Source organism: Heterodontus francisci, chromosome 18 (assembly GCF_036365525.1).
Source record: "Heterodontus francisci isolate sHetFra1 chromosome 18, sHetFra1.hap1, whole genome shotgun sequence".
Lineage (NCBI taxonomy): Eukaryota > Metazoa > Chordata > Chondrichthyes > Heterodontiformes > Heterodontidae > Heterodontus > Heterodontus francisci.
Window position 1 is genome coordinate 28,647,799 of NC_090388.1, and position 16,098 is coordinate 28,663,896.

Genomic DNA, 16,098 nt, shown 5'->3' on the forward strand with positions numbered 1-16,098 from the left:
AATAACCAGGAGGCATAGATTTAAGGTAAGGGGCAGGAGGTTTAGAGGGGATTTGCGGAAAACAAATTCACCCATAGGGTGGTTGGAATCTGGAACGCACTGCCTGAAGAGGTGGTAGAGGCAGGAACCCTCACAACATAAGAAGTATTTAGATGAGCACTTGAAACGCCATAGCATACAAGTCTACGGGCCAAGTGCTGGAAAATGGGATTAGAATAGTTAGGTGCTTGATGGTTGGCACGGATACGATGGGCCGAAGGACCTGTTTTTGTGCTGTATAACTCTATTACTCTATGACAATGGCAAACCCAGCACTTCAACCATGCAAAGTCCTCCTTACTAACAAAATTGGGAGAGCTGTCCCACGGACAAATCAAGCAACAGCCTGATGTAGTCATACTCACGGAATCATACCTTACAGGCAATGTTCCTGACATCACCATCCCCAGGTATGTCCTGTTCCACTGGCAGAACAGACCCAGCAGAAGTGGCAGCATGCTGGTATACAGTCAGGCGGGAGGTGCCCTGGGAGTCCTCAACATTGACTCTGGACTCCATGAAGTTTCATAGCATCAGGTCAAACATGGGCAAGGAAACCTCCTGCTGATTACCACCTACCACCCCCTCCCCCTCAGCAGATGAATCAGTGCTTCTCCATGTTAAGCACCAATTGGAAGAAGTACTAAGGGTAGCAAGGGCACAGAAGGTACTCTGGGTGGGGGACTTCAATGACCATCACCAAGACTGGCTCGGTAGCACCACTACTGGCCGAGTCCTAAAGGACATAGCTGCTAGACTGGGTCTGTGGCAGGTAGTGAGGGAAGCAACAAGAAGTAAAACCTACTTGACCTGGCCCTCACCTGTCACAGATGCATCTGTCCAGGACAGTATTGGTAGGAGTGACCACCGCACTGTCCTTGTAGAGACGAAATCCCATCTTCACATTGAAGATACCACCATTGTGTTATGTGGCACCACCACTGTGTTGAATGGGATAGATTTCAGATAGATCTCGCAACTCAAATCTGGGCATCCATGAGGCTCTGTGAGCCATCAGCAGCAGAAGAATGCACTCAAGCACAATCTGTAACCTCATGATCTGGCATATCCCCTACTCTGCCATACCGTTAAATCGGGGGACCAACCCTGGTTCAATGAAGAGTGCAGGAAAGAATGCCAGGAGCAGCACCAGGCATCCCTAAAAATGAGATGTCAGCCTGAAGAAGCTACAACACAGGACTACTTGCATGCCAAACAGTGAAAGCAGCATGCAATAGGGCTATGCAATCCCACAACCAATGGATCAGATCTAAGCTCTGCAGTCCTGCCACATACAGTCGTAAATGGTGGTGGACAATTAAACAACTTACAGGAAGGGGAAGCTCCACAAATATCCCCATTCTCAACCAAGGGGGAGCCAAGCACATCAGTGTAAAAGACATTGAAGCATTTGCATCCATCTTCAGCCAGAAGTGCTGAGTGGATGATCCATGTTGGCCTCCTCCTGAGGTCCCCAGCATCATAGGTGCCAGTCTTCAGCCAATCTGATTCACTCCACGTGATATCAAGAAACGGCTGAAGGCACTGGATACTGCAAATGCTATGGGCCCTGACAACATTCCGGCAATAATACTGAAGACTTGTGCTCCAGAACTAGCCGTGCCCCTAGCCAAGCTGTTCCAGTGCAGCTACAACACTGGCATCTACCTGGCAATTTGGAAAATTGCCCAGGTATGTCCTCTAGACAAAAAGCAAGACAAATCCAACCCGGCCAATTACCACCCTATCAGTCTACTCTCGATCATCAGTAATGTGATGGAAGGGGTCGTCAACACTGCTATCAAGCAGCACTTGCTCAGCAATAACCTGCTCACTGATGCTCAGTTTGGGTTCCACCAGGGGCACTCAGCTCCTGACCTCATTATGGCTTTTGTCCAAATATGGACAAAGGAGCTGAACTCCAGACGTGAGGTGAGAATGACTGCCCTTAACATCAAGGCAGCATTTGATGCGAGCCTGACGTTGGTAGTGGGGAAAATTCTAGAGTCCATTATCAAAGATTTTATTGCAGAGCACTGATAACAGTGGTAGAATCGGGCAGAGTCAGCATGGATTTACGAAAGGGAAATCATGCTTGACAAATCTACTAGAATTCTTCGAGGCTGTAATTAGTAGAGTTGATGAAGGGGAGCCAGTGGATGTGGTTTATTTGGACTTTCAGAAGGCTTTCGACAAAATCCCACATAAGAGATTAGCGTGTAAAATTAAAGCGCATGGGATTGGGGTAGTGTATTGCGATGGATAGAAAATTGGCTGGCAGACAGGAAACAAAGAGTAGGGATAAACGGGTCTTTTTCTGAAAGGCAGGCAGTGACTAGTGGGGTCCTGCAGGGATCAGTGCTAGGACCCCAGCTATTCACAATATATATTAATGATTTACATGAGGGAACTAAATGTAATATCTCCAAATTTGCAGATGACACAAAACTGGATGGGAGGGTGAGTTGTGAGGAGGATGCAGAGAGGCTTCAGGGTGATTTGGACAAGTTGAGTGAGTGGGCTAATGCATGGTAGATGCAGTATAATGTGGATAAATGTGAGGCTATCCACTTTGGTAGCAAAAACATGGAGGCAGATTATTATCTGAACGGCTATAAACAGAGAGGGGAATATGCAGCGAGACCTGGGTGTTCTCGTACACCAGTTTCTGAAGGTAAGCATGCAGGTGCAAAAGGCGATAAAAAAGGCAAATGGTATGTTGGCCTTCATAGTGAAAGGTTTTGAGTACAGGAGCAGGGATGCCTTGCTGCAATTATACAGGGCCTTGGTGAGGCCACACCTGGAATATTGTGTGCAGTTTTGGTCTCCTTATCTGAGGAAGGATGTTCTTGCTATAGAGGGAGTGCAGCAAAGGTTTACCAGACTGATTCCTGGGCTGGCGGGACTGACGTTTGAGGAGAGATTGAGTCGGTTAGGATTATATTCTCTGGAGTTCAGAAGAGTGAGGGGGGATCTCATAGAAACCTATAAAATTCTAACAGGACTTGACAGGTTAGATGCAGGAAGGATGTTCCCGATGGTGGGGGAGTCCATAACCAGGGGTCATAGTCTCAGGATATGGGGTAAACCTTTCAGGACTGAGATGAAGAGAAAATTCTTAACCCAGAGAGTGGTGAGCCTGTGGAATTCGCTACCACAGAAAGCAGTTGAGGCCAAAACATTGTATGTTTTCAAGAAGGAGTTAGATATAGCTCTTGGGTCTAAAGGGATTAAAGGCTATGGGGCAAAAGCCGGAACAGGCTACTGAGTTGGATTATCAGCCATGATCGTAATGAATGGTGGAGCAGGCTCAAAGGGCCGAATGGCCTACTCCTGCTCCTATTTTCTATGTTTCTATCAAGGAGCCCGAGCAAAACTGAAGTCAATGGGAATCAGTGGCTAAACCCTCAGCTGGTTGCAATCATACTTAACACAAAGGAAGATGGTTGTGGTTGTTGGAGGTCAATCATCTCAGTCCCAGAACATCAGTGCAGGAACTCCTCAGGGTAGTGTCCTAGGCCCAACCATCTTCAGCTGCTTCATCAATGACCTTCCCTCCATCATTAGGTCAGAAGTGGGGCTGTTTGCTGATGATTGCACAATGTTCAGCACCATTTGCGACTCCTCAGATACTGAAGCAGCCCATGTCCATGTGCTTCAAGACCTGGACAATATCCAGGCTTGGGCTGATAAATGGCAAGTAACATTCGCGCCACACAAGTGCCAGGAAATGACCATCCCAAACAAGAGAGAATCTAATCATCTCCGCTTGACATTAAATGGCACTACCATCACTGAATCCTCCACTATCAACATCCTGGGGGTTACCATTGACCAGAAACTGAACTGGAGTAGCCACAAAAATGCTGTGGCTACAACAGCAAGTCATAGGCTGGGAATTCTGCAGCGACTAGCTTTCCTCTTGACTCCCGAGTGCTTGCCCACCACCTTCAAGGCCCAAATCATGAGTGCGATGGAATACTCTCTCCACTTGCCTGGATGGGTGAGGCTCCAAAAACACTCAAGAAGCTGGACACCATCCAGGACAAAGCAGCCTGCTTGATTGGCACCCCATCCACCACCTTCAACATTCATTCCCTTCACCACCAATGCACAGTGGCAGCTGTGTGTACCATCTACAACAGGGTTGTCCAACATACAGCCCACAGGCTAGAATCCGGCCAGCCAAATGTTTTCATCCAGCCTGTGGATGTAAACTGTACCCAGAACCATGTCTCATCCTCGCTAGGGCTTCGTGACTGGAGATAGGAAATTTTCCATTGTCTTCTTCTTGCAGAGTGGCCCTTTTAAAAACATCGCGCTGTCACTTTCACAGCTGACAGCTGCTGAAGCAGGCACGTGCTTCCCAACCTCGGACAAATTTGGGGGTTTTCCGACTTTTTTTAAAAACCCTCTGGAAAACTCCGAATCTGTCCGAAATTGAGAAGCGCATTCCTGCTTTAGCAGCTGTCTGCTGTGAAACTGACAGCGCAATGTTTTTAAATAAACTGACCAACCACAAAGCTGCCTTGCTGAGCACTCCCACTCCCTGCAACTGTCAGAGAGACGGGGAGAGAGAGGGGAGAAACAAAGAGAGGGGGAGCAGAGAGAGTAGGGGAAACAAAGAGAGTGAGAGAGAGGGAGGAAAACAGAGAGTGAGGGGGGACAGAGAGGGAGTGGGGACAGAGAGAGAGGGAGACAGAGAGAGAGGGGACAGAGTGAGAGGGGGGCACAGAGAGAGAGGGATGCAGAAAGAGAGGGGTGGACAGAGAGAGAGACACACAGAAAGGGCGGGACACAGGGAGCGAGACAGACAGGGGGAAAGAGAGATCAAGATCACTCCTGACAGATGGATATCTATCTAGAATACTCCGCATCACTGCAAGAATGCAGGCAGACATTGACTACTTATGCAAGCTAAAAAATGCCAGGTGTCATACTAAATCAGTGTCCAACATAGTGATGAGAAAGTAAGTCAATAAATTAATCTTCTCATTTAAAGCTTCTTCACAAAAATACACATTTGTTGTTGTTTTGATTCATAGTATGTTAACTTTTTAATGCCTTTATCTTTCCGAAATTGTCTCACTGGCCCCGCATGTAAGACAAAAATTGTAATGTAGCCCCCACACGATAAGGTTAGACAACCCTGATCTACAAGATGCACTGCAGCAACTCATTAAGATTTCTTCGACAGCAGCTTCCAAACCTGTGACCTCTACCACCTAGCAGGACAAGGGCAGCAGATGCATGGGAACACCACCACCTGTAAGTTTCCCTCCAAGCCATACTCCATCCTGACTTGGAACTATATTGCCATTCCTTCATGGTCGCTGGGTCAAAATCCTGGAACTCCCTTTCTAATAGCACTATGGGTGTACCTACACCTCAAGGACTGCAGCGATTCTAGAAGGCATCTCACCACCACCTTCTCAAGGGGAATTAGGTATGGGCAATAAATTCTGGCATAGCCAGTAACTCCTATATTCCATGAATGAATAAAAAACAAGTGCTTAAGTGGTCAATTAATGGCCACTTAAGGCCCTCTTCCCACCACTGTAGTGAGGGATGTAAGGGTGGGGTGCTCCACCATTTTGGGAGGCCACCCATTAAAACCTGGCAGCCTCCCTGGGCGAGAGGAGGTGGATGGTGGTGGTGAGCGTTGAGCGGGCCCTCCTGCTTCGGTAATCTGTGGTCCATGGAGGTCTCCTGGTGGCAAAGCCACCCCTGCGCCAACAGCCCCCCTGCCCTCACCAACCAACATGCTCCCAACTCTTGCAAGGGCCTGCGTGACTGGCCGCAGCATGCCTGCCCGCTTAACTTCACTCCAGACCTCCAGCACTGCTGCCAGTCCTGGGCTTACTGCAGTCTCAGCTGTGTTCACCACTCCTGGTGCTGCTGGGACTGCTGAGCTGCTGGCCTTCTGATTGGCCAGCAGCTCTTGGAGGTGGGGTCCCTGTCGCAGTGCTGGGCAGTGAACTGCCTCAGTGCTGTACAATGCAGCCAGGGATTCCATAAACGCCCAAGGCAGGGTTCACCTTTCTGGCCCAGCATTGGGACCCTGGCAGCCTGCATAAAATTCAGCCCTATGATGCTTCTCAGTGGCTGTAGTTGCATTATAGAGCTTGGTTAAGCCTTGCACTGTTTATGTGCAGGCTCCTAGCACCTAACACATTGTCAGATGGCATTGTGAAGTACAAGATGCCTTAAATATGTTGTAGGCCTCAAGCCTCTGCATCTAATAATATGAAGATCAGACAGTCCATCTGCATTAAACCTCCACAATCGTGTTAACATCCCACAGTGTGCTGTATTATACTAACAACGTTGTTGCTCCTATCACTTATTTGGCACTGATGTCATGTTTGATGCTGACGGTAATTTCAAGGTTTATAAATCATCACATGCCATCCCGGCTATATACATTATTAGAGAAGATGTATGTGGTTGATAATCAGTGGGCTGCATTGGACCTCTGCCAAAAGTTACTATCCGAGTCTCAAGGAACCCCTGAGAGATTCTGGGGCCCGTATAGCAATGGAGTTCTGATTGTCTGGTAATGCTGTTATAGCTGAAAGAACTCCAGTAGATTTGTCAATTAAAATCTACTGCTTGTGATGCCATATTGGGAGGGTTTAAACTAACTTGGCAAGTATGTGGGAACCAGGAGGTAAATTTAGAGAGGGAAACCAAGGTGCACTGATAATTGGAAGAAACAGATAGCACTAGAGTGGGAAATAGTAAGGTATTAGGTGGGTTCAGTGTAAGAGGGAATGTAATAAGGTCCAAACTGAGTTTACTGTGAATGCGCGGATTATGGTAAATAAGTTTGGTGAGCTGCAGGTGCAGATAGCCATGTGGCGATAACGGAGACCTGGCTCAAAAAAGGGCAGGACTGGATACTAATTATTCCTGGTAACAAGGTGTTCAGGAAAGAAAGGGAAGGAGGGAAAGGAGGAGGGGTAGCTGTATTGATTAAGGAGACCATTACAGTGCTGGAGAGAGAGAATGCCCTAGAAGCTATTTGGTTGGAGCTAAGAAACAATAGAGGTACCATTATATTGCTGGGAGTATTCTACAGGCCACCAACTAGTGGGAAGGATATAGAGGAACAAATTTGCAAGGAAATTACAGAGAGGTACAAGAATTATAGAGTAGGTTAAAGCGAGGAACTTTAATTATCCTAATATAAATTGGAAAAAGTAATTATGTAAAATACAGAGAGGGGCAAGAGTTTCTAGAGTGTGTTTCAGAGAATTTTCTACATCAGTCTGTTTCCAGTCCAAGGAGAAAGGAGGCATTGCTGGATCTGGTTCTGGAGAATGAGGTGGGTTAAGTGAATCAAGTGACAATGGGGGAATATTTAAAAGACAGTGGTCATAGCATCATAAAGTTTAGGTTAGCTATGGAAAAGGACAAGGAGCAATTCACAGTAAAGATAATTAACTGGGGGACGGCTAACTTCAATGGAGTGAGAATGGATCTGGCCCAAATGAATTGGAATGAAAGATTGGAAGGCAAAATTGTAACTGAACAATGAGCTTCTTTTAAAGAGGAGATAGCTCAGGTAACGTCAAAGTATATTCCCACAAGGGCGAAAAGTAGAGCAAACAGATCCAGAGCTCCCTGGATGACCAAAGAGATAGTGAGTAAGATGAAGCAGAAAAAGAGTGCATATGACAGATGTCAGGTGAGAACCAGGCTTAATATAGAAGGTTCAGAAGGGAAGTGAAAAAACAAATAAGCAAATCAAAGAGAGTATAGCAAGAGACTCGCGGCTAACTTAAAAGTGAATCTAAAAGTCTTCTATAGGCACACAAAAAGTAAAAATGTGGCAAAAGGAGGAGTGGGGCTGATTAGGGGCCTAAAAGGGGTTTTACACATGGCGACAGAGGGCATGGCTGAGCTACTAAATGAGTACTTTGCATCTGTCTTTACCAAGGAAGAAGATGCTGCCCAAGTCATAGTAAAAGAGGAGATAGTTGAGACACTGAATGGGCTAAAAATTGATAAAGAGGAGGTATTAGATAGGCTGGCTGTACTTAAAGTTGATAAATCACCAGGACTGGAAAAGATGCATCCAAGGATAATTAGAGAAGTAAGGGTGGAAATTGTGGATACAGGTGTGGACTGGAGAATTGCAAATGTTACACATTTGTTCAAAAAAGGCTGCAAGGACAAGTCCAACAACTATAGACCAGTCAGTTTAACCTTGGTGGTGGGAAAGCTTTTAGAAATGATAATTTGGGACTAAATTAATAATCACTTGGACAAATGTGGATTAATTAAGGAAAGCCAGCACAGATTTGTTCAGGGCAAATCATGTTTAATTAACTTGCTTGAGTTTTTTGATGAGGTAACAGAGTGGGTTGATGAGTATAACGCGGTTGATGCGGCATACATGGACTCCCAAAAGGCATTTGATAAAGTGCCACATAATAGGCTTGTCAGCAGAGTTCGAGCCCCTGCATTAAAAGGGACAAGTAGCAGCATGGATACGAAATCCAAGGATACTGAGGGATGTGAGGATGGAAATCACAGAGGCACTGGCCATACTTTTTCAGAATTCCTTAGACTTGGGGGTGGGGCCAGAGGACTGGAGAATTGCAGACATTTAACCCTTGTTCAAAAAAGGGTGTAAAGATAAGCCCATAAACTACAGGCAGTCAGTTTAACTCCAGTGGTAGGAAAACTTCTCGAAAAAATAATTCGGGACAAAATTAATAGTTACATGGACAAATGCGAGTTAATTACGGAAAGCCAGCATAGATTTCTTAAGGGAAAATTCATGTTTAACTAACTTGCTAGAGTTTTTTAAGGAAGTAACAGACAGGGTTGATGAAGGCAATGCTGTTGATGTGGTGTACATGGACTTTCAAAAGGCATTTGACACAGTGCCACACAACAGACTTGTGACCAAACTTGTAGCTCATGGAATGAAAGGGACAGTAGCAACATGGATATGAAATTGGCTGAGTGACAGGAAGCAAACAATAGTGGTTAATGGATGTTTTTTGGGCTGGAGAAAGGTTTGTAGTGGAGTTCCCTGGGGATCAGTGTTGGGACACTTGCTTTTCCTGATATGTATTAATGACCTAGACCTTACTGTACAGGGCACAATTTCAAAATTTGTGGCTGACACAAAATTTGGAAATATTGTGAATTGTGTGGAGGATAATGATAAACTTCAAGAGGACATAGGCAGGCTGGTAGAATGGACAGAGAAGTGGCAAATGAAATTTAATGCAGAAAAGTGTGAGGTGATTCATTTTGGTAGCAAGAATGAGAAGAAGCAATATAAATTAAAGTGTACAATTCTAAAGGGGATGCAGAAGCAGAGGGACCTAGGGGTATATGGGCACAATCATTAGAGGTTGCAGGGCAGGTTGAGAAAGCAGTTAATAAAGCATTTGGGATCCTGGGATTTGTAAATAGGGGTCTAGAGTACAAAAACAATAAAGTTATGATAAACCTGTATAAAACACTGGTTCAGCCTCACAGGAGTATTGTGTCCAGTTCTGGATGCCACACTTTCAGAAGAATGTGATGGCATTAGAGAGGGGGTATAAAGAATTCATGAGAATGGTTCCAGGGATGGGGAACTTCAATTTCTTGGATAAGTTGGAAAAGCTGGGGCTGTTCTCCTTGGAGAAGAAAAGATGAAGAGGAGATTTGATAGAGGTGTTCAAAATCTTGAGGGGTCTGGACAGAGTAGATAGGGAGAAACCATTCCCATTGGCTGAAGGATCCAGAACCGGAGGACACTGATTTAAAGTGATTGTCAAAAGAAGCAACAGTGACATTAGGAAATACTTTTTTATGCAGTGAGTGGTTAGGATCTGGAATGCACTGCCTGAGAGTGTGGTGGACGCAGATTCAATTGAGGCCTTCAAAAGAGAACTGAATAATTCTCTGAAGAGAAAGAATTTGCAGGGCTACAGGGAAAAGCAGGGGAGTGAGTCTAGGTGAGTTGGCCTTGCAGAGAGCCAGCACGGACATGATGGGTCAAATGAACTCTTTCTGTGCTGGGACCATTCTATGATTCTGTGATATTGAATATTTCTTGTACAAACATACGAAGAATAACAGGCAGGAAAATTCCTTCTGGTCCACCTAGCCTGCCCAACAAAATTACAATACCTTGTGCGATATATAGATCACATCTCACGTGAAAACCATGTAATCTCCTGGAAGAGATGAAGAAACGGATAAAACTCTGGCCAATTCGGGGAAAAACACCTGAGAAATTCTTCCCCGACTCTCTTAGGTAATCTAAACTATTTCAGGAGATCACTCTGGCCCTGACATTGTCATATTATCATACTTTGTTTATCTTGAAACCTTGCTGTTCTCTCTTCCAGCAACAGATGTTAAGTCAGAGGTCTGTAGTTTCCTGGATTTGAAGTGAATTATAATCCTAGCCCCTTTTTGGGACCATCCCAGATCAGGTGTACTCCCCAGCTGGTCACTCTCCCTGAAGGTAAAGAGAGACAGAACTCACAGACACTTGAATGGGTCTGAAGAACTGATCTCACTCTCCCTGAAGGAAAAGAACCATCAGAGGATATTACCGTCCTCCAGGTAGTTTTTTTAATAAGCTTTAGCCAGATTATAACAACCCGGATATTATAAGTGTCCGGGTATCTCTCCTCAATGCTGTACCTCCCAACTAAAGAGATCACAGAGATGGGTTCTTGAATTGAGATACAGAAGACTATATGAGACAATATATTTCCTAAATTATATAAAAGTTTATTAATGAACCAAGCATGCAATTCACAGTTTGATGGGTAAAACAATCACAACCTAAATATTCTAGGAAAAGAAAGTATAATCTTATTCTTAATTGAGAATCCAAGTTTTAAGTCTAAATAATGTTACAGCAAAATATTTAAGATATCCATCGATATTTAAAGCAGCCTTAATACCTTAAATCCCTGAGTAGAAAGCTACAGAGTTTAGCAAGATACCTCTATCCCAATTCAAGGGAAAACTATCATCGCTGCATCACATAGCTTGTACCTTTACCGCGAAAAAAGCTGGAATGAATCCAATGATTCTAAAAATCCACTGTGTGTTTCCAATATTTATACTGTTTCTAAGCTGCATAATTAGTTTTTTACATACGGGGGTGTTACCTTTCTTGTAAGTAGCTTCGTCCTCTTCTATTTCCCAAATAAGGCTGTATAACTGTCAATTTCGAGTTCAAATCCACATTATTTAATTTCTAAGAAAAAGCTGAGCCAGCAGGAAACTATAAGCACAGATGTTGGTCAAAAAAAATACTTTGCATATTTACAGGATATTGGAGGTTTCATGTGATAGTGCACTTCCTAACTACATAATTGTGTTTTAAGATAATAACTCAGTTTCCCGGATTCATTTGACAGATAAATTAACTGCGTCTGTAGAAAATCATGTCATCCGTTGTTAAATTGTGGTATGTTTCGGTGATTTTTTTTTAATAAGACCTGTATTGTCAGTATTTTTCTGAAGTAATTGTATTTATGGTTTTCAGAAGCAAGTTCCTGTTTTTCAGAACCTGCTATTGTGTTCTTAGGAAGAGACAATTATGCTGTGTCCTTGATCACAGAGTGTTAACGTTCTTGACTATAGGGACATATTACAGGCATGCTTCTGAAACCTTTTTTCTACCCTTTCAAGCAGATCAACCCTGTTTTCAACTTTTTAATCCCTAATTCATGGGAAAATAACTCTTTATAACTCCCTATTATGGCTGGATTCCTTCACATATTGGGCTGAATTTTACCGGCCCCTCGACCCCACAATTGACGGAGCAGGGGCCGGTAAAATGCTGTGGGGAGAGGACCGCCTCGACCAGCGACGTCGAGACTGGCCCGCCACATTTTACTGGTGGCAACGGGACCTCGGTGCGCGCCCCCCCCCCCCCCCCCCCGCTACACGGCAGCGGCACCACAATCAACATATGCTAATTATTACTTACCTGTGCTGATTATGCAGCCCGCTGCCTCTCCACCGACACTGCCGGATTTTTCGTTGAATGGGTGGACATCACGTGCCGTCCCGTTCATGATCTGAAAAGCCAGCGGGTTCTCACTCTGCATTTCAGAAGGGAGGAGAGAGGGGGGATACACGGGGGTCTAACTCTGCATTCTTACAGGGAGGAGGGATGGAGGGATACACAGGGGTCACACTCTGCATTCTGAAAGGGAGGGGGTCTGAGATTACTGGAGGGAAAGCTGTGCTGGCATGAAGGGAGGTACCGTGTACCATCCCTCCATTAACAGTGTACGCTCTATGTTTGTGAGCAGGCAATGGCACACTGGGCACCCTGTGTGTGGGGAGGGTGCCAGAAAGGGCAGGAGCATTAAGGTTTTATGGATGGTGAGGGCAATCGATTCAGCTGTTAGGATCTTGATGTGGTTATGTTGTGCCACTCTGAGTGTTGGCCAAGATGGGCAGTGCCATGGCACGCCACATAGTTGATCCAGGAAAGCAGCTGATGTCCCCGTCAACACCAATCCATGCCCTGTTAGGAACCTTCGAATACATGCAGGATTCAACTTTATTTATCACATGGAAATAGATATGGCTCATCCTAAATTGTGTGATCCTCTGCATGTGAGGATCCGTATGTGCCAGAGGAAATATCAACAGGCAGGTGTGATCCACGTACAGGCCCCCAGTCATGAGCAGTAGCCCCCAAGGGGAGCCCACCATTATGGTTGCCGTGAATCTACATGCCATCAGATGTCAGAGCACCAGTGTCAGAGGAGATTGCGCATATAGAGAGGGTGGTGACACGTCTCTGTGCCATCCCATGCCTTTGTTCCTCATAGTGGCAGCGGTTCTCAAGCCTGGCGCCACTGCAGCCTTTTAGGGGCCCACCAGAGACCTTTGTGGGGTCACATAGTCAGCAGTGCACCGCTGCATCAGGGAGGTCACCAATGCCCTGCACTGGAGGGCCAGTGAGGATGTCCGCTTCAGGACGGACTCTCACAGCCAGGCCCAGAGGGCCATTGGTTCTGGCCCCATTTCTGGAGAACCATAAGTTCTAATGTTCATAGACTGCACTCATGTGGCCATCAGACCTACTGCCAGGCTACCACCTGCAGACGTCAACATTAAAGGAGCCCTCTCATTCTAGGTGAAGCTGGTATGTGCACACCACAGTGCTTGCAGCGAATGTGTGACCGCTCTCAGGCAGCTGCCATGACACCTGGGTCTTGCGCCAGTCCCGGCTGCCACTGCTGTTCACTGAACTGGCTCAGATGGAGGGGTGGCTTCTTGGAGATAAGGGCTATCCTTTTCAGACATGGCTCCCGACACCGATGAGGGACTCCACCACTGCTGCAGAGGAGAGATACAACGCCAGCCACTGAGCTACATGAGCCACCATTGAACAGGAGATTGGCATGCTGAAAGTATGCCTCCAGTGCCTGTATGGATCGAGTGATGCCCTGTACTACGGGCCAAAAAGACCGTCTCCTTTCTTGGCTGCTATGCACAACTACGCACCTAATAGGCCTGGCACTATGAGGAGAGATGTCAACAGGATTCCTCCTCGGACTATGAGGATGCTATGGACCTGCAATATGAAAGACTCATGGGAGGGCAGATGGCATCCAGGCTCTGCACGTAGGGCTAGCAGTGAGCTAGGGATGTACGACAGTGGCTTATCAGACAAAGGCTGTCTGCTCCTTAGAAACCAACATGAGATCTGCAAGCCACACATCATCCTCGTTCACCTGCTGTGCACCAGTCCACATCTGCAGCATCCCTGTGTAAACCATTAGAGTCAGCAGCTGACTGAGCCAATGTCCATGTCACTGCATCCGTGAAGACGCTCATGTGTAATGGTGGCATGGCAATGATGTTATTGCATGCGTTGGCTCTTCTGAAGGGCCAACGGTGCAAAGTGATGTGACATTGGCGCTACATGCTGGCACACATCATTCGCATAGAGAAAAGCATGTTGGTGAGGAACATTCAGTGAAAGACATATTTACATTGCTGTAACACCCTTGCTTTCCCATTTGTGTCAGTGTGTTCTCTGTAAACCTCTGTAATACCTTTTATGGTCTATTTAAGTCTCACGTCCTGGAATGCGCAAATTTAAGATTATTCACCCAGGTGCAATACGCCTACAAGAAGGAATGTTACACTTGAGTGGGAGAAGAGGATTGCAACTTCACTGCACACTGGGACACAGCAGGGTAAGTATGTGCAGCAAAGCGGAAAGTGCTGGGGTAACTCAGCAGGTCAGGCAGCATATGTGGAGAGAGAGGCAGAGTTAACTTTCAGGTCTGTGAACTTGGACAAGTTAAGTCTGCTTCTCTCTCCACAGATGCTGCCTGACCTGCTGGATTTCTGCAGCATTTTCTGCTTTTCTGCCAGATTGACAGCAGCCCCACTCAACAGTCGGGTAAGTATTCTTTGACAGCTGTCAGGAAGCAGGTGCTGGGGCGTTTAAAATAGGGCCCCAGCACCTGCTGCACAACTGTCAATGGGGTCATCACTGCGCCGAATGTCCCGCCTCACACCACATAATATCGGGGTGGAGGATCGGCGCAGTGATGCTAATGAGCCCCCGCATGTAATATCGAGGGGGCTCTGCGGCCGCTGCCTCGCTGAGTTCAAAGGGTGCCGCCCAATAAAATTCAGCCCATTATCTTTCTATCCTTATTCTAAATTGCTACAACTCATACTTCTTGCCAGGCTGTTGGCACAACTCACAATCGGTGATGCACCTAAAAAATCTGTCAGAAATGTGACCCAAACTGCTCTGCAGCAACTTGCTTAAGCATTTTTAAAACTTTTTTCTCTTTTGCATTTTATCCACAAATAAATTCTGCCTATTTCCTATGCTTCTGCAGTGTCACATACAGTCATGATGCCTGTGCTTTTTCCGTGTTCCATTCCCATGCGATCTTGGTGCCTTTTCCTTAAACCATTCCATCATGATCTCTGACCTATAAATTTGGCCATGCAGCACTAATTCGTCAGGCACTAACTGGCTGACTAAGCCCCCAATATGGCAGGCAAGAACTGCGCATACATTTCTGGCTAGTAGTGAAGGAAAAATTACCATTACAAGATTGGTTTCTCCTGAAGCAATCAGCATCACAACCCACACCTCTGCCCCATCCCACCACCCTGGCCTGCAATCCTCCTGCCCAATCTCATTATTTCCTTGTGAGGTGCAGACAAAACTACTGATATAACTGAGCTTTCTTCATTTCCTTTTGGATTTTGCCAGTCTCCCACTGAAACTACAGTGTAGAACCCTATAGAATTTTGGAACCTGGATATAATGTACTTTGATTTCGAGGAGGAATTTGATGAAGTTCCACATTTGAAACTCTTGGCAAAAAGGTTAAAGTTGATGGAATTAGTTGTAACTTAAATATCTGGATTGAAAACAAATTTGGCAGTAGTAAGCAGAAGATGATGACCAATAGTATAAGTTTATTCTGGAGGGGAATGTCTAGTAGAGGTCTGTTTTAATCATCTGCTGTTCACACTATTTATAAACTGAATTTGAAGAGAGAAATACTGTAAAATTTCTTGAGAATACCAAATTTTGTGGGCAGGTGACAAATATATAAGCATAATAAATGGTATTGAAATAGGAGCTATAGTGGACAAGGCAAAGATAATCTAGAGTTATCATGATTTCTGTATATTTGTTGTTCAAATCAAAATCATTTGTGGTTATTAAGTAAAAATATAGTAGATATAATTTTTATACCATTTCTTTCAGCTGTTGCTGGAACATTTGGAATGCCTTGTGTCAAGACATGAACGATCACTGAGAATGACAGTGGTGAAACGGCAAGCTCAGTCTCCTTCAGGGGTTTCCAGTGAAGTTGAGGTTTTGAAGGCATTAAAGTCACTTTTTGAGCACCATAAAGCTTTAGATGAGAAGGTAAGGGAGTAGTTTACATGGAAGGCGTGATTCCATGAGTTATCACTCCCAGCAAGAAAGTGACACTCGCTGGGAATGCATTTCAGGAGATCATGGAATCATTTTTTTGCATTTCTTTTTCCTTTTAAAATTATAGATCTGTTAAGTAG

At 45.3% G+C, this 16,098-nt stretch overlaps 1 protein-coding gene across 3 annotated transcripts in view; it reads left to right on the plus strand.

Annotated features, from left to right (window-relative positions):
- The window catches only part of ppfia2 (PTPRF interacting protein alpha 2), a 572,863-nt gene that overhangs the window by 277,592 nt on the left and 279,173 nt on the right, over window positions 1-16,098 (plus strand). For all 3 annotated transcript variants that reach the window (XM_068051210.1, XM_068051211.1, XM_068051212.1), the window contains one exon: window positions 15,785-15,949. In XM_068051210.1, the coding sequence (XP_067907311.1) occupies window positions 15,785-15,949 (165 nt within the window). The remainder of the gene's footprint in view (window positions 1-15,784; window positions 15,950-16,098) is intronic.